Source organism: Benincasa hispida, chromosome 6 (genome assembly GCF_027475165.1).
Source record: "Benincasa hispida cultivar pf3 chromosome 6, pf3_genome.v1.1, whole genome shotgun sequence".
NCBI classification, from domain to species: domain Eukaryota; kingdom Viridiplantae; phylum Streptophyta; class Magnoliopsida; order Cucurbitales; family Cucurbitaceae; genus Benincasa; species Benincasa hispida.
The window spans coordinates 43,890,153-43,909,415 of NC_143483.1; the positions used below are offsets into that span (position 1 = coordinate 43,890,153).

General features: G+C 36.9%; 1 protein-coding gene across 1 annotated transcript; it reads right to left on the minus strand.

The window, feature by feature from the left end:
* Positions 1 to 2,344: 2,344 nt before the first annotated feature.
* LOC120076131 (uncharacterized) lies at positions 2,345 to 2,728 on the minus strand. Its single transcript, XM_039029908.2, has one exon. The coding sequence runs from the start codon at positions 2,726 to 2,728 to the stop codon at positions 2,345 to 2,347; it is 384 nt and encodes a 127-aa protein (XP_038885836.2).
* Between the last annotated feature and the right edge of the window lie 16,535 nt (positions 2,729 to 19,263).

The window sequence follows — 19,263 nt, forward strand, 5'->3', positions numbered from 1 at the left end:
GATATTGTTTCAAAAATACCTTCATATTAGTTAAAAGACTTACATGAAGAAATAATATTAGGAACTCTATTTCTATCCCAACTTTATCCATCAGTAAATGAGAAAGGAATAAATTAAAAAAATTTAGATAAAAAACATAACTTTCAAATTTGTAAATCCACTATCTACTAAATTAATAAATTCTATTCAAAATTCCTCAATATTTAAAACTATTAATTTCATTAAAAGAAAGACACAACAAATACAATTTCTAAAAGAATAAATAAGTTATAAAAGAATCGAAAAACAATTAGATGACCCTTATTGTAACAACCCCACCTCCTAGGACTACTAAAAAGGGGATCGCTACTGCATGCATGCATAAATATTCTCATTGAAGAAAGATAAAGTAAATTAAAATAAAATAATCATGATTTTGAACTGCTTTAGGTATATAAGAAAATGTTCTGACATCATCTCAAAATCTTAAATCGTTCAACCCGATCATCCTTTTTAACAAGAAATAAATTATATAAAAAGAAAATTAATTAATTAATTAATTAAATTATAATAAATCCATAATTGAAATAAAAAAAAAACATGTGAAAATATAAAGGGTCAAATGTGGAAGTGAATTTTGGTTCCTTTGGCACTGTCACGGATTCCTCTTGTCAGTCGCTCGAGTGTTCTTACCCTTACCTGAAAAAAAAATAAAGATAAAGGTTGAGTATAAAATACTCAGTAAGTGATCCCATTATCGGGATCAGACTATGCATCCACGAGCAAAGAAAGATAGCCTGTGGCTCATACAGTTACATCGATTTTTTTTATGATGAAAGGAAAACCAAAAGATGTACTATCTTGCCGTGAAACGCATGTCTAATGGCCCGTAGGCACACCGTCAAACATGATAATAACATGAACGTTAATCTGTCGATTCACGCATGTCTAGCGGCCCGTAGGCACACCATCAAAACATGAAACATGAAAATAAAAGTAACATGAACGTAAACCTGTCGGCTCACGTATATCTAGTGGCCCGTAGGCACACCATCAAACATGATAATAACATGAACGTAAACTTGTCGGTTCAGACATGTCTAGCGGCCCGTAGGCACACCGTCAAACATAATAATAACATACGTCAAGGCGAGACAATAAACCGTTCTACTGGTCTATTCATGCATCACATACATAATATCAGTACTAATTAGAAATTTTAACATGCTCATAATACTTGTAACCGCCATGCAACTAGCAAAACATAAGGTCAAACAAAATCATGCTCCAGAGTCCACCAAGTAACTTGATAGGTCTAATCTAGGTCACCTGGCACGAAGGCACCAGTAATAGTATCACTTACCTCAACTTGGTCTCAAATGTCTACACAAATAACTCCTTAATAGCCCTTGGATAAAACTCAAATCAACCTTAAGACATTAACCACAAGTTTAGTTTAGCAACTATGGCCTAGGAAGTGAGCCAAAAATTAAGTAAATCCTCGGGGTCCAAGTCCGAAGGATAACCAACTAACTTACACAAAACTTACCCAAACTAAAACTCTCCGATGAAAAGAATGGTCTCTTCTTTTATAATAACGCCCCAGAATCTTCAAAAAAATCCAAATCCTAAAAGTCGACACAAAGGGTAAAAACTAAATTGTTTCCAACACTAAGTGACACTCCAAAAAGACTCAAACACCAACCCTTGCCCAAAATAATCTAATTCTTACCCAATCTCAAAAAGGCAGTGGCAGGCGAACGACGAGGTTGGCAACGCTGCTCGCAGCGGTGACAGAACGGCGAGGCTAGCGGCGGCGAGGAATGGCGAGGTGAGGCTGCTTGCGGCGGCTGGAAGGAAAAGAAGAAGAAGAAAAAGAGAGAAAAAAAAAAAGAAAAAAAAAGGCTGCTTGCGTGGGGAGAGAGAGAAAAGAAAATTTACCTTTTTTTTTTTTTTCTCTTTTTCTCTTTTCTTTACCCTTTCCATAAATATATATAACAAAACAAAACTCTTTCCTTTTCCCTTTAAAAAAATAAATTCCTTAATTATTTCCTAAAATATATATACTTATATATATTTCCCCGTTTTTTTTATAAAAAAAAAAAAATCTAATAAACACATTTAATTATCTCCATAGATAGTCAAATCTCCCAAATACAAGCCAAAATAAAACTCAATTACTTCCAATTAAATCATATTTTAGCTTAGAAAAAAAACATAAATCTCATATAATTTATCCAAGTAGCCAACATAAAATAATAATAATAATAATAATAATAATAATAATAAATTAATTAATTACAAAATAAATCAGGATGTTACATTCTACCCACTTAAGAAACTTTCGTCCTTGAAAGTTCTAATCCTAAAAAAACTCGGGATAATGCATCCTCATGTCGTCCTCGTGCTCCCACATTGCTTCCTCGAACTGGTGATTCTGCCAAAGAACCTTCACCAAAACTATCTCCTTTTTGCGCAAAACTTTCACTTCCCTAGCTAGGATTCGAATGGGCTCTTCTTCGTAGCTCAAGTTCTCATTTAAATACAAAGGCTCATAATCCACAACATGAGATGAGTCTGCTACGTACTTCCTCAACATGGAAACATGAAAAACATTGTGAACTGCAGAAAGAGATGGGGGCAAGGCCAGCCGGTATGCTACAGGGCCAACCCGTTCCAAGATCTCAAATGGCCCGATGAAACGAGGGTTCAACTTACCCCTCTTGCCAAACCTCAACACTCCCTTCATAGGTGCCACTTTCAAAAACACCTTTCCATCTACCTCAAACTCTAGATCCTTATGCCTAACATCAGCGTAACTCTTCTGCCTGCTTTAAGCTGTCAACATTCGGGCCCTAATCTTCTGTATTGCCTCGTTCGTGGTTTTTACTAACTCAGGTCCTAGTAATTTCCACTCATCAACCTCATCCCAGCATACAGGTGACTTACAACTCTTCCCATAAAGGGCCTCAAACGATGACATGCCAATGGTTACCTGATAACTATTATTATAGGCAAACTCTACTAAATGCAGGTGAGAGTCCCAACTCCCTGCAAACTCTAGCGCACAAGCACGTAACATATCCTCCAGTGTCTAGTTTAAACGCTCAATTTGACCGTCAGTTTGTGGGTGAAAAGTCGTACTGAAATCCAAACATGTACCCAATGCTGCCTGGAGGCTCTTCCAAAAGCTGGAGGTAAATCGAGGGTCCCTATCAGACACGATGGACACTAGTACCCCATGCAATCTTACCACTTCTTTCATATATAATTGGGCCCATCTACTCACTGAATATATAGACTTCCCTAGAATAAAATGTGTCAGCTTGGTGAATCTGTCCACTATAACCCAAATTACTATAAAACTCTTCGCCGTTCGCGGCAAACCTATAATGAAGTCCATCGAGACATGCTCCCACTTCTATTTCGGTACGCTCAAAGGTTGCAATAAACCTGCTGGCTTTTGTCTTGGGGCCTTTACCTGCTGACACACTAAGCACTTACTGATAAACTCTCCTATCTCCACTTTCATGTAATTCCACCAGTAGCAACGTTTTAGGTCCTGGTACATTTTGGTACTGCTAGGATGTATTGAAAATGGGGAGTTATGAGCTTCCCATAACAGATTGTTCTTAAGGTCACTATCTGCTGGTACACATAAACATCTTCGAAAAGTAAGACCATTATCTGCTGACAAGGAGAACTCACCACCTGTCCTTTCTTCACCTACTGCGCTACTTTAACTAAGTAAGGATCACTGCGTTGAACAACAATGATCCTCTTCCTTAAACTTGGTTGTATTGAAAATTGTGTTAACTACGCAGACACCTCCCCTACCATTACTGCTATCTCGGCCCGCTCAAGGTTCTTACATAAACGACTCTGCCTGGTGATAAGGGCTGCTAAATGGGCTACCTTCCTACTTAGAGCATCCACCACTACATTTGCCTTTCCTGGGTGGTACAGAATCTCGCAATCATAATCCTTCACTAGCTCCAACCACCTACGTTGCCTCATGTTTAACTCCTTCTGAGTGAAGAAGTATTTTAAACTCTTATGGTCGGTGAAAATTTGTATCTTCTCGCCATACAAGTAGTGCCTCCATATTTTTAAAGCAAAAACAACAGCTACCAACTCCAAATCATGTGTGGGATAGTTCAATTCATGGTTCTTTAGCTGGCGAGAGGCATAAGCAACTACCTTACCTTGCTGCATCAACACGTACCCCAACCTTCTCTTGGAGGCATCACTATAAATAACAAAACCACCCGTTCCATCTAGTACGGTGAGAACTGGGGCAGTAACCAACCTTTGTTTGAGATCTTGGAAACTATCCTCACAAGCCTTACTCCAAATAAAGGAAGCTCCTTTTCTGGTCAACCGAGTCAGAGGGGTGGCTATACGGGAAAAGTCCTTCACAAAATGATAATAATAGCTCGCCAACCCCAAGAAACTACGTACCTCTCCGACTATGGTAGGACGAGACCAACTCATGACTGCCTCGATCTTTGCAGGATCAACAGATACACCTTCCTTGAACACCACATGCCCTAGAAAGGACACCTGCTTTAACCAGAACTCGCACTTGGAAAACTTAGCATATAACTGTTTCGCCCTCAAGGTCTCTAGAACCTTTCGTAAATATTCCTCGTGCTCCGCCTCTGTCTTGGAGTAAACCAAAATGTCATCTATGAAGACTATCACAAAGGTGTCAAGAAATTCCTTAAACACCCTATTCATCAGGTCCATGAATACTGCAGAAACGTTCGTCAACCCAAATGACATCATGACGAACTCATAATGCCCATACCTCGAACGAAAAGCTGTCTTGGGAATATCACTATCCTTTATCCTCAACTGATGATGCCCCAACCGAAGATCAATCTTAGAAAACATTGTATCTCCCTACAACTGGTCAAACAAGTCATTAATCTTGGGAAGCAGATACTTGTTTTTTATAGTCACCTTGTTTAGTTCCCTGTAACCAATGCAGAGTCGTAAAGACCCATCTTTCTTTTTCACAAACAGCACGGCGCATCCCAAGGGGACACACTAGGGCGTATGAAACCCTTATCCAACAACTCTTGCAACTGAACCTTGAGTTCCTTCAGTTCTGCTGGCGCCATTCTGTACGAAGCTTTCAAGATAGGAGTTGTGCCTGGCTCTAACTCGATAGCAAAGTCTATCTCCCGATGCGGCGGCAGACCTAGGAGTTCCTCTGGAAAGACATCCGAGTAGTCACGTACCACTGGCTCCAAAGTCAATGAGACCTCAGGTTCTCTAATGTCAACAACACTAGCCAAGATACTCCAGGTACCCTGGTTAAGCAACCTCTAGGCTTTCATGGCAAAAATCACTTTGGGTAGGACCACAGTCCCCGTCCCTTTAAATTTAAAGCTGGCTCCCGTGAGAAGGTTAAAGATCACCTCCTTGCGAGAGCAGTCTATACTGGTATGGTTAGCAGCTAGCCAATCCATGCCCAAAATCACATCAAAATCCTACATGTCCGAGACTATTAAAGTCACATCCAGGGTATGACTCGCTATTTCAATCTGACATGCTTTTATCTTCTCCTTTGCTAACATAATTTCTCCAGACGGAGTGGAAACCGACAACACATAGTGTAAAGGCTCTAGTTCTAACATGGCATGCTTAACAAACAACGATGATATAAATGAATGGGATGAACCCGAATTAAACAATACTAGCGCAAAATTCCCAAGATTGGGAGCGTACCTGTCACAACAGTGTCTGCTTTCTCGGTCTCCTGCCGGGTGGTAGAGTAAACATGACCTTGCTGATGCTGAGGCCTACCCGAACTCCTCTATTCATGGCCTACAAACTGGTACCCAAAATCGAACGTGCCTCTAGCAGGACATCTATCTATCAAGTTCCCCTCTTGCTTGCAATGAAAACAAACCCCAGTGCCTGCCAAACATCGACCCCAGTGACGTCTTCCACACGAGCTACACACCTGTTGCATTCTTTCCACCAGATCCGCCTCGGCAGCCTGCTGCCTAAAATGTCGAGGTGGTCTATTTGAACCTTGAACCTTCTGATGAGGGTGAGGCTCGAAAGCCTTCTGATCTACCTTCCTCTTTTGACCTGAGGATGGTCTCGCCCCAAACGCTCGTGAAAACTTATTTCCTGACTGTGGGTCCACCTCGACTGCTAAGCGAAGTACCTCAGCATGAGTGGTTGGTTTGAATGCTCGCACAATACCTCGTATACTGTCTTTTAGGCCTTGAATGAACCTTTCTGCCCTCATGGCTTCTGTGGCGACCAACTCCAAGGCAAAGCGGGATAAGGTGTCAAACTCCTGGTCATACTCCTCCACTAACCTATGTCCCTGCCTCAGCTCCAAGAACTCCCTCCGCTTATTGTACCTCAGGTTCGCAGAGAAGTATTTCATGTAAAAGCGCTCCTTGAACAGCTCCCATGTCACTAGATCCCCTCCTACACCCAACATCATTTCTACCGACTACCACTAGATCTGAGCTTTGTCGGTAAGCATAAAAACGGCACACTGCATCTTCTGATCTTCTGGGCATTTCATATAACGAAAGATCGTTTCAAACGTGGATATCCATAATTCTGCGTTGGTAGGGTCCTTTAGTGACCCATTGAAGGTGTTGGGGTTGTACTTTCTGAAATCTCGCAAATGCTTGGCCTCCACCAAAAGGCCTGACATGCTTTGGTTCTGGATCATGTTCTGAGTCTAGACATGCGGCACCTGATCCTGTGGTGGTGGTGGTGTCTGATGGAACTGGGCAAACTGGGCCAGTCATTAATCCAGCATGTCCTTCACCTTTCCCAACACAACTAATGTAACTGCTTCCTCAATAGTGGCTACCCAATCGGTAACCTCTGTTGAAGCGACGGGGGTGGGCTGCGTCTGTGGTGGCGTGGCCGTGTGCTGGGCTCTACTTTGTGACTGGGTTCGCGGCCACTCTGACCCTGAGGGGTCCCTAGGCGGCAAGAGATCCTCTGGTACCGAAGGGTCCTGAACTTGTGCATCTTGAACTTGTGGATCCTTATCATGAGGATCTTGATCCTGAACTAATAGATTCTGTTCTTCGGGAACGCGCCCCCTTCCGGTAACCCTATGACTGCCTCTTCCCCTAACACGAATCATTTTCCTGACAGTTATTCGCAACCACCCCTTAGCTACTTTTCTTACTAGCACAAAACACATCAATTGCAATCATAAATGCTACTAACTCGGGTGCATATTATTCTAAATACTTTTCATAAAGGGCATACCTCGCGATGACGAAGAATCCGTTTTCCCAAAGGAACAACCCGAACTTACATAATAAGTCAGTCTATAGAACCCCAAAAACCGGGCTCTGATACCAACTGTAAATAAATAAATTAAATTATAATAAATCCATGATTGAAATGAAAAAAAAAAAAAACAAAACAAAACATGCGAAAATATAAAGGGTCAATTGTGGAAGCAAATTTTGGTTCCTTTGGCACTATCACGGATTCCTATTATCAGTCGCCCAAACGTCCTTGCCCTTACTTGAAAAAAAAAATAAAGATAAAGGTTGAGTATAAAATACTCAATAATTGATCCCATTACCGGGATCAGACTATGCATCCACGAGCAAAGAAAGATAGCTTGTGGCTCATACGGTTACATCGGTTTTATTTTTATGATGAAAGGAAAACTAAAATACGTACTATCTTGCCTTGAAACACATGTCTTGCGGCCTGTAGGCACACCATCAAACATGATAATAACATGAACGTGAACCCATCGACCCACGCATGTCTAGCGGCCTGTAGGCACACCATCAAACATAATAATAACATGAACGTGAACCAATCGACTCACGCATGTCTAGCGGCCCGTAGGCACACCGTCAAACATGATAATAACATAAACGTTAACCTATCGGTTCATGCATGTCTAGCGGCCCGTAGGCACACCATCAAAACATGAAACATGAAAATAAAAGTAACATGAACGTAAACCTGTCGGCTCACGCATGTCTAGCAGCCCGTAGGCACACTGTCAAACATGATAATAACATGAACGTAAACCTGTCGGTTTACGCATGTCTAGCAGCCTGTAGGCACACCATTAAACATAATAATAACATACGTCAAGGCGAGACAATAAACCGCTCTACTGGTCTATTCATGCATCACATACATAATATCAGTACTGATTAGAAATTTTAACATGCTCATAATACTTGTAACCGCCATGCAACTAGCAAAACATAAGGTCAAACAAAATCATGCTCCAGAGTCCACCAAGTAACTTGATAGGTCTAATCTAGGTCACCTAACACGAAGGCACCGGTAATAGTATCACTTACCTCAACTTGGTCTCAAATGTCTACACAAATAACTCCTTAATAGCCCTTGGATAAAACTCAAATCAACCTTAAGACATTAACCACAAGTTTAGTTTAGCAACTATGGCCTAGGAAGTGAGTCAAAAATTAAGTAAATCCTCGGGGTCCAAGTCCGAAGGATAACCAACTAACTTACACAAAACTTACCCAAACTAAAACTCTCCGATGAAAAGAATGGTCTCTTTTTTTATAACAACCCCCTAGAATCTTCAAAACAATCCAAATCCTGAAAGTCGACACAAAGGGTAAAAACTAAATTGTTTTCAACACCAAGTGACACTCCAAAAAGACTCAAACATCAACCCTTGCCCAAAATAATCCAATTCTTACCCAATCTAAAAAAGGCAGTGGCAGGCGAACGGCGAGGTTGGTAGCACTACTCGCGGCGGTGACAGAACGGCAAGGCTGGCAGCTGCTTTCGGCGGTGACGGAATGGCGAGGTGAGGCTGCTTGTGGCAGCTGAAAGGAAAAGAAGAAAAAGAAGAGAAAGAAAAAAGGGGGGTTGCTTGCGTGGGGAGAGAGAGAAAAGAAAATTTACCTTTTTTTTTTCTTTTTCCTTTTCTCTTTTCTTTAACCTTTTCCATAAATATATATAATAAAACTAAATTCTTTCCTTTTCCCTTTAAAAAAACAAATTCCTTAATTATTTTCCAAAATATATATACTTATATATATTTCCCCCTTTTTAAAAAAAAGAATCTAATAAACACATTTAATTATCTCCATAGATAGTCAAATCTCCCAAATACAAGCCAAAATAAAACTCAATTAATTCCAACCAATTAAATTATATTTTAGCTTAGCAAAAAAAACATAAATCTCATATAATTTATCCAAGTAGCCAACATAAAAAATAAATAAATAAAATAAAATAAAATAAAAACTTAATTACAAAATAAATCAAGATGTTACACTTATATTCAAAATCCAATTAAAGAATTAGATGACCCTTATATTCAAAATCACTTTAAAAAAGTAATTGAAAAAGATATATGTGCTACTATTCCTAATGCAATTTTGGGAAAGAAAGCAACACATCGTTAGCCTTCCATAAATATTAAAAAAAAAAAATCATGAATAAAAAATTCCTATAAAAGCAAGACCTATACAAATGAATGTTGAATTATTAAAACACTGCCATAAAGAAATTCAATAACCTCTAGAGAAGGGACTTTTACGACCTAGCAAATCATCCTGCTGTTTTTTATGTAAATAATCAAGTAGAAATTGAACGAGGAGTACCTCGTCTTGTAATCAATTATAAGCCTTAAACTCTGTTCTAGAATGGATACGTTATCCCATATCAAACAAAAAAGATCTAATTAACCGAATACAAAATGCTTTAATCTTCTCAAAATTTGATATGAAATCTGGATTTTGGCAAATTCAAATTGCTGAGAAAGATAAATATAAAACAACATTCAATGTTCCATTTAGACAATATGAATGGAAGGTAATGCCATTTGGACTAAAAAATGGCCCTTATGAATTTCAAAATATTATGAATGACATTTTTAACCCATATCAAGAATTCACAATTGTCTATATTGATGATGTTTTAATCTTTTCACAATCCATAGAACAACGTTTTAAACATTTAAAAATATTTTACAAAATAATTAAACAAAATGGTTTAGTTGGTTCTTTACCTAAAATAAAATTATTTCAACAAAAAAATAAGGTTCTTAGGATACGATATTTTCCAAGGAAAAATAAAACCAATTCAAAGATCAATAGAATTTGCTAACATATTTCTATATGAAATCGTCAATAAAAATCAATTACAAAGATTCTTAGGTTGCTTAAATTACATATCAGACTTTATTCCAAATTTAAGACAAACATGTGAACCTCTATATTAAAGACTAAAAAAAATCCCCCTCGATGGAATCATCAACATACATGCATCATTAAAACCATCAAAGGTCTAGTCAAGAGTCTTCCATGTTTATCCATCATCAATCCACATGCATCACTCATTGTAGAAACAGATGCATCAGATATAGGATATGGTGGCATTCTCAAACAGTCCATTAATGGTAACGAGCAACTAGTTAGATATCATTCGGGTATCTGGCTAGGATCTCAAAAAAATTATTCAACCATCAAAAAAGATATTTTATCAATCGTTTTATGTACCAAAAAATTCCAAAGTGATTTAATCAACAAAAGTTTTTTAATATGTGTTGATTCAAAGCAGCTACAGATGTTTTACAAAAGGATGTTAAAAAACTAGTTTCTTGACAAATTTTTTCCAGATGGCAAGCAATACTTTTTTGTTTTGACTTCAAAATTGAAGCTATAAAAGGAAGTACAAACTCCCTTCCTAAATACCTCACTAGAGAATTTCTTCAAGGCAAGACTAAAGGAGAGAGTGAAAGAGAGAAAGAAAAGAACGAATGAATTCTATTTGCAAGAAAGAAGAAAAGCATGATCGTGATCAAGAACAACAACAACGATCAACAGCTCCACAAACTAAAGCCTTGTACTCTCAAGTGTTTCAATTTCTCAAAGAAGAATCATCACCAGTAATGGAGGATCGAAAAGGGAAAACTCCTCAAGCAATGTCGTTATCAAATAAATTTCAAATTTTGGGATCTTTCATCCCTTCAAAGCTTTCTACCTTAATAATCAACTCTTTCCCTATCAAAATTGAGGAGTCATCCACTCCTCTAACCACTTACGTCCAAGCCATTACAAACTCAAACTTTCAAAATTCAAAAATTATACCCTCAAACAAAACTTTTAATTATCAATCATCTTCATCTACTTCTTACCATAATAAAACCCAGACTTCATATGTTACGACTCTTGAGCCAAAATTCGTATGTAACTCTATGCTTGAAATATTTCAAAAAACATTTCCGTCAAATTTCCATTTTATTCCAAATCATCCACAAAAAACTCATTTATTCGAAGAATTTATTCTTGTTGATACCGACTCAATTGAAATCACTCATAATAAGAATAAAGACAACCCCAATAGAATTGCTTTTTCAAAAGTTAGAATTCTTTGTGTTCTAACTCCAACAAAATGGAACCAAAGTATTTATACCGAAAAAAGATTTTCTCATCAATTTTCTCCACAAACTTATTCATACATCGATTATCAAAATGCTTGGTATAATATGTTTTAGTTAAACAATTTTAATCATTCTTGGTTTATAATGTTTGACAAAACATGTATTCAGAATTTTTCATTATGGTATAATGATTGGTGGGATATATTTAGCCTTAATGAGGCTATCCTACCATACCCAATTCTTGAAAGTTTTAAATACTTTTCAAATAATATTTTCTCAAATTCTTTTGACTTAGCTCTACGTTTTTCAAATTATTTTCATCTAGAATGGATCTTTTGTTGGAATTATTCAGTTACAGAATCAAATGGCACCTCCTACCTTTTTCGATCATATAGAATCAAGTGGTGGGACAAATTCAACACAGTTGTTGCTTCAAAAAATGTGGTGGAAAGATTGTTTTTCATCTATCCCCACAACATGAAGTCAAACCTACAAAAAAAAAAATCAACAATTCTTGACTAAAAAATCAAGACTGATGGCTGCAATGGCACAAGTATCAAATGAAGAAGAGCCCAATATTATCCTTCAACAAATTTCATCTCAATCCACTATCAGCCAAGAAGAAAATACATCCAATATTCAAGAAGAAGAGGATGACAACGAATTTGCAAATTTTATGCATCACATCCACACACCAACTCAATCCACTGATCCAAATAAGTAGACGACAAAATCCAATTGAAGGCAAAATGTTGTATGCGTGTCAAATTTAAGTTTCAATGTATTGTACAAATGTTTGGCTTTTACACTTGTCAATGAACAAATGTGTCATATAACATGTCTAGCTAATGCAATGCATGGTAAGCTTTCTATCTCTATAAAGGATGCTTAGTATGAATCTAGGGACACAAGTTTTTCCTTCTAAATCTTTTGAGTCTTAAAAACAAGAGAACTTGTACCTTGTGATATAAAATAAAGAGTTCTTCATTTCTCCCATAAAATTCAAGTAAGTTCCTAATATTTTAATATTTCCAATAATTACTTTATTTACATCAATTTTTCTTTACCAAATTTTATAATTTCAACAACTAATTTAGTCTTATATTTCAATTTACACAAAGTTTTCATCATTATTTCAAACTCATCTATTATATTAAACCTTTGTCTCATCAGTACCAATATACTCATCATTCTTCATAATTTTACATTTTATACAATCATCATATCTCTCAACATATTCTTCATAATTTTTCATTCCATAACAATCATCATTTCACTTCTCTCTTCGCCACATGTCAAGCATGCATGCTTCCACCAACTCCATCTACTCCATCTTCTTCATGATACACATACATCACGTGTCCATTCGTTTAAAAAGTACTCTTATTCTTTCAAAAGTTGTAATATTGGTAATATTGTTCATGACTTCTCAAAGAAATCTACAACTGCACTTTATAGAAATTCTTTAGATTTTGAATAATGGTGTGACAGTGACCTAGTACAAAAACTTTTCTCAGCAGGTTGTTTTAGCAATCTCTACATTATTTTGTATATCAATTTTCATCCAAAATTTAAAAGATGTTCTATTCTAAACATAGTTTTTAAACTTTTATAAAAGCTCATAGTAATATTGCAAAGTTAAATAAAAGAATAAAGGTACTTTAAAACTAAATCGCAAAGTTTAGGTGAAATTTGTACGGATGACCCATTTTTTGGGTCCAAAATGTCATATGACCCATTTTTAAAAAATAATGTCAATTGACTCTCTGCTGACATCATCGTCATACCAAATTACGTAAATTATCCTCATCTCTTTGTCTTCTTACCCTTTTACTGAAAAACAACCAAAACTAAAAACGGAAAATTTGTACGAATGACCCATTTTTTGGACCCAAAATGTCAAATGACCATTTTTAAAAAAATAATGTCAATTGACCCTCTACTGACATCATCGCATACTAAATTACGTAAATTACCCTCACAAGTGCCTCACGTTATAAGTCTCATTCTCGTCTGGTTAAATACTCTCGCTCTCACTTTAAATTCCCTAGTTTGATGTTATTGTTCATCAGTGTACGAATGATTTGACAATTTTCACGACTGAAGCCTCAAATCAATAATACCTAAACACAATACAATGGTGATTTCTTTAAATTCTAAACTCCATTTCAACAGTGATTACTTCATTCCCTAGTTTTCGACGGTGTTTTGTTGAATGGAGTTTTTTCGAACGAGGATTTCCAAGACAAGGCTTTTTCAGAACAGAACAGGTTTTTTAGAAAGATGTTTCAATATTTAGAGTATGTTTCATTATTTTTGTTGTGTTATTTTTGGAAAGGTAGGAATTGAGCATTACGAAATTTTGTATTGGGAGAGAGAGCGAGTAAGAGAGAGCGAGATTAAGAGAGAGAGAGTACACTACAATTGCTTGTACAACTTAATGACAAATGTTCTCTTGCTTTGTAGGATGACAGAAAAGTGTCTATTTATTCGATATGGAGGTGATTGGGATAAGAATGAAAGTTCATATAATAGGGAAGAGTTAACAGGAATCATTGTGCCTGTTATATTGAAGTATGAAGAACTTAAATCTCACATTTACAGGGTTACAAATATCAGTTCTTTAGAGTTTGATCTTATAATGAGATTTAAATATAAGCTTTGATATGAAGCCCTTCCACAATACATAAGGAATGATGATGTTCGCTTTCTTCTTTTCCAAGAAGAGCTTAGTAAACTTTAATTATCTGTAATGCTAAAATCGAATTGGGACGAAAATATTAGAATGGGATTTGGAAATGTGAGTTATGATGATACAACTGTGGACGGACAATCCGAGGAATCATATGAGTTTCGTCGGGAAGAGGATGATATTCCATTATCTACCAACATTGTACCATCAACATTATCACTAGACAACGATCGCACTAATCCAACAAGATTGAATTCGAATTATGGTGATACAGAATTAGACGGTACTTCAGTTGTTGGTAATGAGAGATCGTCTAAACTTGATTATATGGATTGTGGTCATCCAGAGCAACGTTGTGGTCCTTCAGTGGATGTTAATGAGTAATCAATAGGATTGAATGAAATGGATCGTGATCATAGAGATGTGCATTGTTCTACAGCAACTTCAATGGTTCCACCACCTGTATCTTCAAGTCATAGAGGAGAGTTGATTATGTCTGATACCTCTTCATCTGGGACAGACATTGAAGTTGGTTAACTATTTTTAAGTAAAAAGGACTTGAAAATGCAATTATCTATTTTGTCTATCAACAAAAATTTTGAATTTAGGGTCAGGAAGTCAACCAAATCTTTGTTCACTGTCAAATGTATTGGGGAGACTTGTAAGTGAAGCCTTCGTGCAGTGAAAATGGAAGGGTCTGATATATTCAAGATCACAAAGTATTGCAGTTCGCACACCTGTTCCATCGAAATTTTGAATCACGACCATAGATAAGAAACTACTACGGTTGTTGGTCAGTTGATTAAAGATAAGTTTACAGGCATAGTACGTATTTATAAACCTTGTCATATCGTTGAGAATATGAGGAGAGATTATGGCGTGAACATAAGTTATGATAAAGTGTGGTGTGCAAGGGAGGCCGCATATGATCTCACTAGAGGTACTCTAGAATACTCATACTCCATACTACATGCTTATGAGAAAGTGTTAAATATAGAGAATCTGGGTATAGTGTTTGAGATCGGACTTGAAGATGATGTGCATTTCAAGTATATGTTTATGGCATTAGAGCCTTGTATTAGAAGTTTCGTAAGTTGTTGGCCTGTGATAATTGTTTATGGGTCACACTTGAAAGGAAAGTACAAAGAGACCATGTTGAAGGAACTCTTATTCAAATATACAACCAGTGAGCGAAAGCAAGATCTTATTCAATTGAAGGAACTCTTATTCAAAAGAACCAGTGAGTAGAAGCAAGATCTTTCCACGCCCATTGTGAAAGAATAAAATATTTACAAACATACAACCACAGTTATGCATTATAGAGTAAATTACAACATGCTTTCTTAACTTAAATACAAAGGGAATTGAGAGACATATCTTTGAAGAACTCTTTTTCACGTATTCCCTCGATCTACACTGGTCAGACGTCCTAGCAAAGTCTAAACGATCACGAACGCAACGAACACCCAGTGTAATCACGAACTGTCTGATCCTCGAACGGCAACTCTCGACACTACCAGTCGGTTATCTTGGTATTCTCGGAGTGATAATCCTAGAGGTGTGAGCTCTGTGTGAATTTGGTAGAGGGAAAGAGTAGGGATGACAACGGGACCGGGGCGGGGATTCGGGTCCCCATGGGGAAAAATCCCCGTTTTTCATTTTATTATTTAAAATTAACTAAAATTAGTATTTATATTGAAATTGTGAATTTTAGGTGATAAATTAATATTATTGTTAGATATATTTATTTAAATTAACACTTAAAAAAGTATTTTAATATTTTTTATTATAAAATTTATTATATTAAAAAAACTAACTAAAACAATTTAAAAAGTTTTTAAATGTTTTTTATTATAAAATTAACTAAAATTAGTATTTATATTGAAGCTACTGTTTTCATAGTTTTTATATGTATTAATAATAATAATTAAAACTAGAAAAAAATTATAATTAAAAGTAGCTTTTATACTGTTTCGGCTTTTTCTTTTTACTTTTAATTATTATTATTATTATTATTATTATTATTATTATTATTATTATTATTATTATTATTATTATTATTATTATTATTATTATTATTATTATTATTATTATGATCATCATCATCATCATCATCATTTATTTTATATATGTGTGTGTGTGTTAGCAATTAAAAAAATCGGGCCAGGGGTGATAACTGGCAGAAATGCCAGTTATTATAAGCCTTTTATTTAGAATTATGAGGGCTAACAAGTAGAAAATGTGGTGATAATACTTAGAATTTGTGAAAAATTGAGTTTTGCGTCGATTAGCACTTAAATCCTCATTGACCCCAATATTATACGTTACTCTATGCCAAAGTGTCTATTTTTTGTAGCTATCGCAGGAATCAAACGCATGTACTGGAAATAAGCAATCGCAATCAAACGCATGCGTTGAAGCCAAGCGACCGCAAAGACAAGCGCATGCACTGAAATCCGAGCTATCGCATAGACGAACGCATGCGGTGATTGAATGCATCCATCGCATAGAAGTTGCAGTGATCATGCGAATACGGTAATCACTTGGAGATTGTGGCCACAGAGTGATAACCATAATAGAAGGACGATCGCAAGATGGGTAGAATGCGTTGATACTTCAGTTGAATTAAGCTCGGATGCATACTTTAGGAGTATCAACAAGATAAGATGATATGACATTGCCCATACTGCGACAAAGGCAGCAATGAAACATAACGCAATCATGATAGCTGTCGACGTTTAAACTCTATAAATAGCCCATTGAACCTTCATTTCAAAGGATCTGAACTTCTGCCTCAAGGCAAAGGTTTGCGATCACAGATGAGGGCATGAGCGAGATTTTCTGTGAGGATTCTTCATCTCCACAAACCAAACCGAGTGACGACCGGAGCTTTCGCAGGAGATAGAGCTTGAGAGAGACATCTCCACCATTCATCCATGGCACCACCAGTAGCCTTGACTCAAAGTCTTTCATTTCTTCTTTAATCTCTGTATTGTATTACATTTTAGCTTAAGATATTAAGACATTTTGTAATCAATGCATAACTTGATTCCTTCAATGCCATCTTTTTCATCTTCTTTATCTTTATCATCGTTTACCTTCATCGTTTATTTATCAAACGCGATCGCATACTCAATCGTGTAACCTAGAGATAGGACGCATGTAGCAACCCACCGAAAGGTGTGCGTTGTGCGAGTATAGTGAGTTAATCCTTTTTGCTTGATGAAAGGCTGTAGCGACGCTTGTTGATGGGTTGGTGCAATGCTTGTCTATGAGTTAATTAGCCACATGTAACTACCTGAGAAGGTAAGAGATGGAACGCACTAAGCAAAGTATACATTGTTCCTAGAGATAGGCACGGTCTTATGCTCGACGCACCCATGTACTACAGAGATATAGTCATGCGGCTGACCACCGAGAGATGTGCGATGTGTTAGTGTGACGAGCTGGGATTACTCAAGCGATTTAAGATAATAAACATTACTATGCGTTAACAGTTGTTGTGTATCTATCAATTCTCATCGCAAGTCTTCCATTGCTCAATCTGTTTAGTTAAGAGTAGGAGTAGTGTGTAATCCATTAAACTTCTTCTTTTTACTTTTATTCATCGCCTCAAATGCATTGCTTCAAAAGCATTATTGAGTGTTCGACCTCGGATTACCCGAGAAACTTGCGTTTTCGTTATACTTGGCGAGAAGGCAAGAAAACTTGTGATAGGAACGCATGGTCATTGCATACTAAATTAACGCATACTTGTTATTCCAATGTATGATCTCAGACGCATGGGCATAAACATATAACTTAAGACATACAGCATACAACAAATAATGCGTTCACACCCCATAATTTCCCATCAACAAGTTTTTGGCGCCTACCGGGGACTTGGCAGCTAATGGTTTGTTAAGTTTTATGTTTTCGCAGGCACCCTTTCAGTCTTAAGCGTATTGTAGCTTGTGCGACCAAGTTGCAAACAATATTTGAGTAGAGGCAATGCGCCAAAAGTCAATACCGAAAGTCAATATTGACCCCGAGATAGAAAGGCTATCTGTCGCATGAGCTGGAAGCAATCTTAAGCACATGTCAACCGTCATGTGTCCAACAATTACTGGAAGTTCTAATGGTCAGGACAACGAGTCTTGACCTAAGCAGTTGAGATCAATCTCCTGCATGGAAGACTCCTTGTGGTGACAACACTCCAATTTCTCTAGGGAAGTATTCTACTTTATCTTTACCTTACTTTCATAGTTTAGTTTATTTTTATTTTTATTGTTATTTTGGATATGCGGTTGCTTCCTTGGTTGTGGTGTGTTTGCTCCTTGTAGGTGCAATAATAACTCTCCTTGGTGCACAGTTACAACGGAAGAATCCTCCCCATCCTTCAACACATGGCTTTGATCGTATGAACTTCAACGCATTGTCGCATGCGTATTTCTACTTAAGGTTCTTTTCTTGTTATTTTTTATGCATTATCCTTTTGAAATTCTCCTTGTCTGATTGCGGTCTTTTGCGATGCATCTATTATGGTACAAATAATTCACTACATTCGCTAATTAAGCATCGCAAGGCGCTCCTTACTTTTATTAGCTTCTTCAAATTTTGAAAGTCTTAAGTTTTATTTTGCGCAAACCTTTGCTCAAACGTTTATTACCACATTTCTGTTGAGTTTGTTTTTAGCTTGCGGTGAGAACGCTGTCAACCTCTAAGTTTGGGGGTGGCAGTAGTCTCGGAGAATTGCGTTCATTCCTATAAAAAAAAATTGGAATAATAACTTCGCTGTCAACGCAATGGGGAAACCCATGTTGATAAGAGTTAAGTTGTGAAAGGCACTTACCCGTAGTTGGATGTCCACATGACACTCGTAGGGGGAAGCCAAAACGAAGGTAAATCACCAGGATCAACGCATACGCACAACTCCTCTGTTTGGCGCAAGCCAAGTTAAGCAATACATGAGTTGAGTTGAATATGGAACGCAACCGAAGTTGGATGCCCGCATGACACACGTGGGGGTAAGCCAAAACGAAGAACGTAACCAGGTTCAACACCACATTAGAATAAGTAATCGCATAATCTTGAATTATTTTAAACAAACGCATTCTCAAGAGCTGAACGCAAAGTTGCGGAGAATGATTAAAAAGTTTTTGAGTAAAGGCTTGTTGAATTTAACTTAGAAAATATCTTTTTGAAAAAGCAGCCGAAG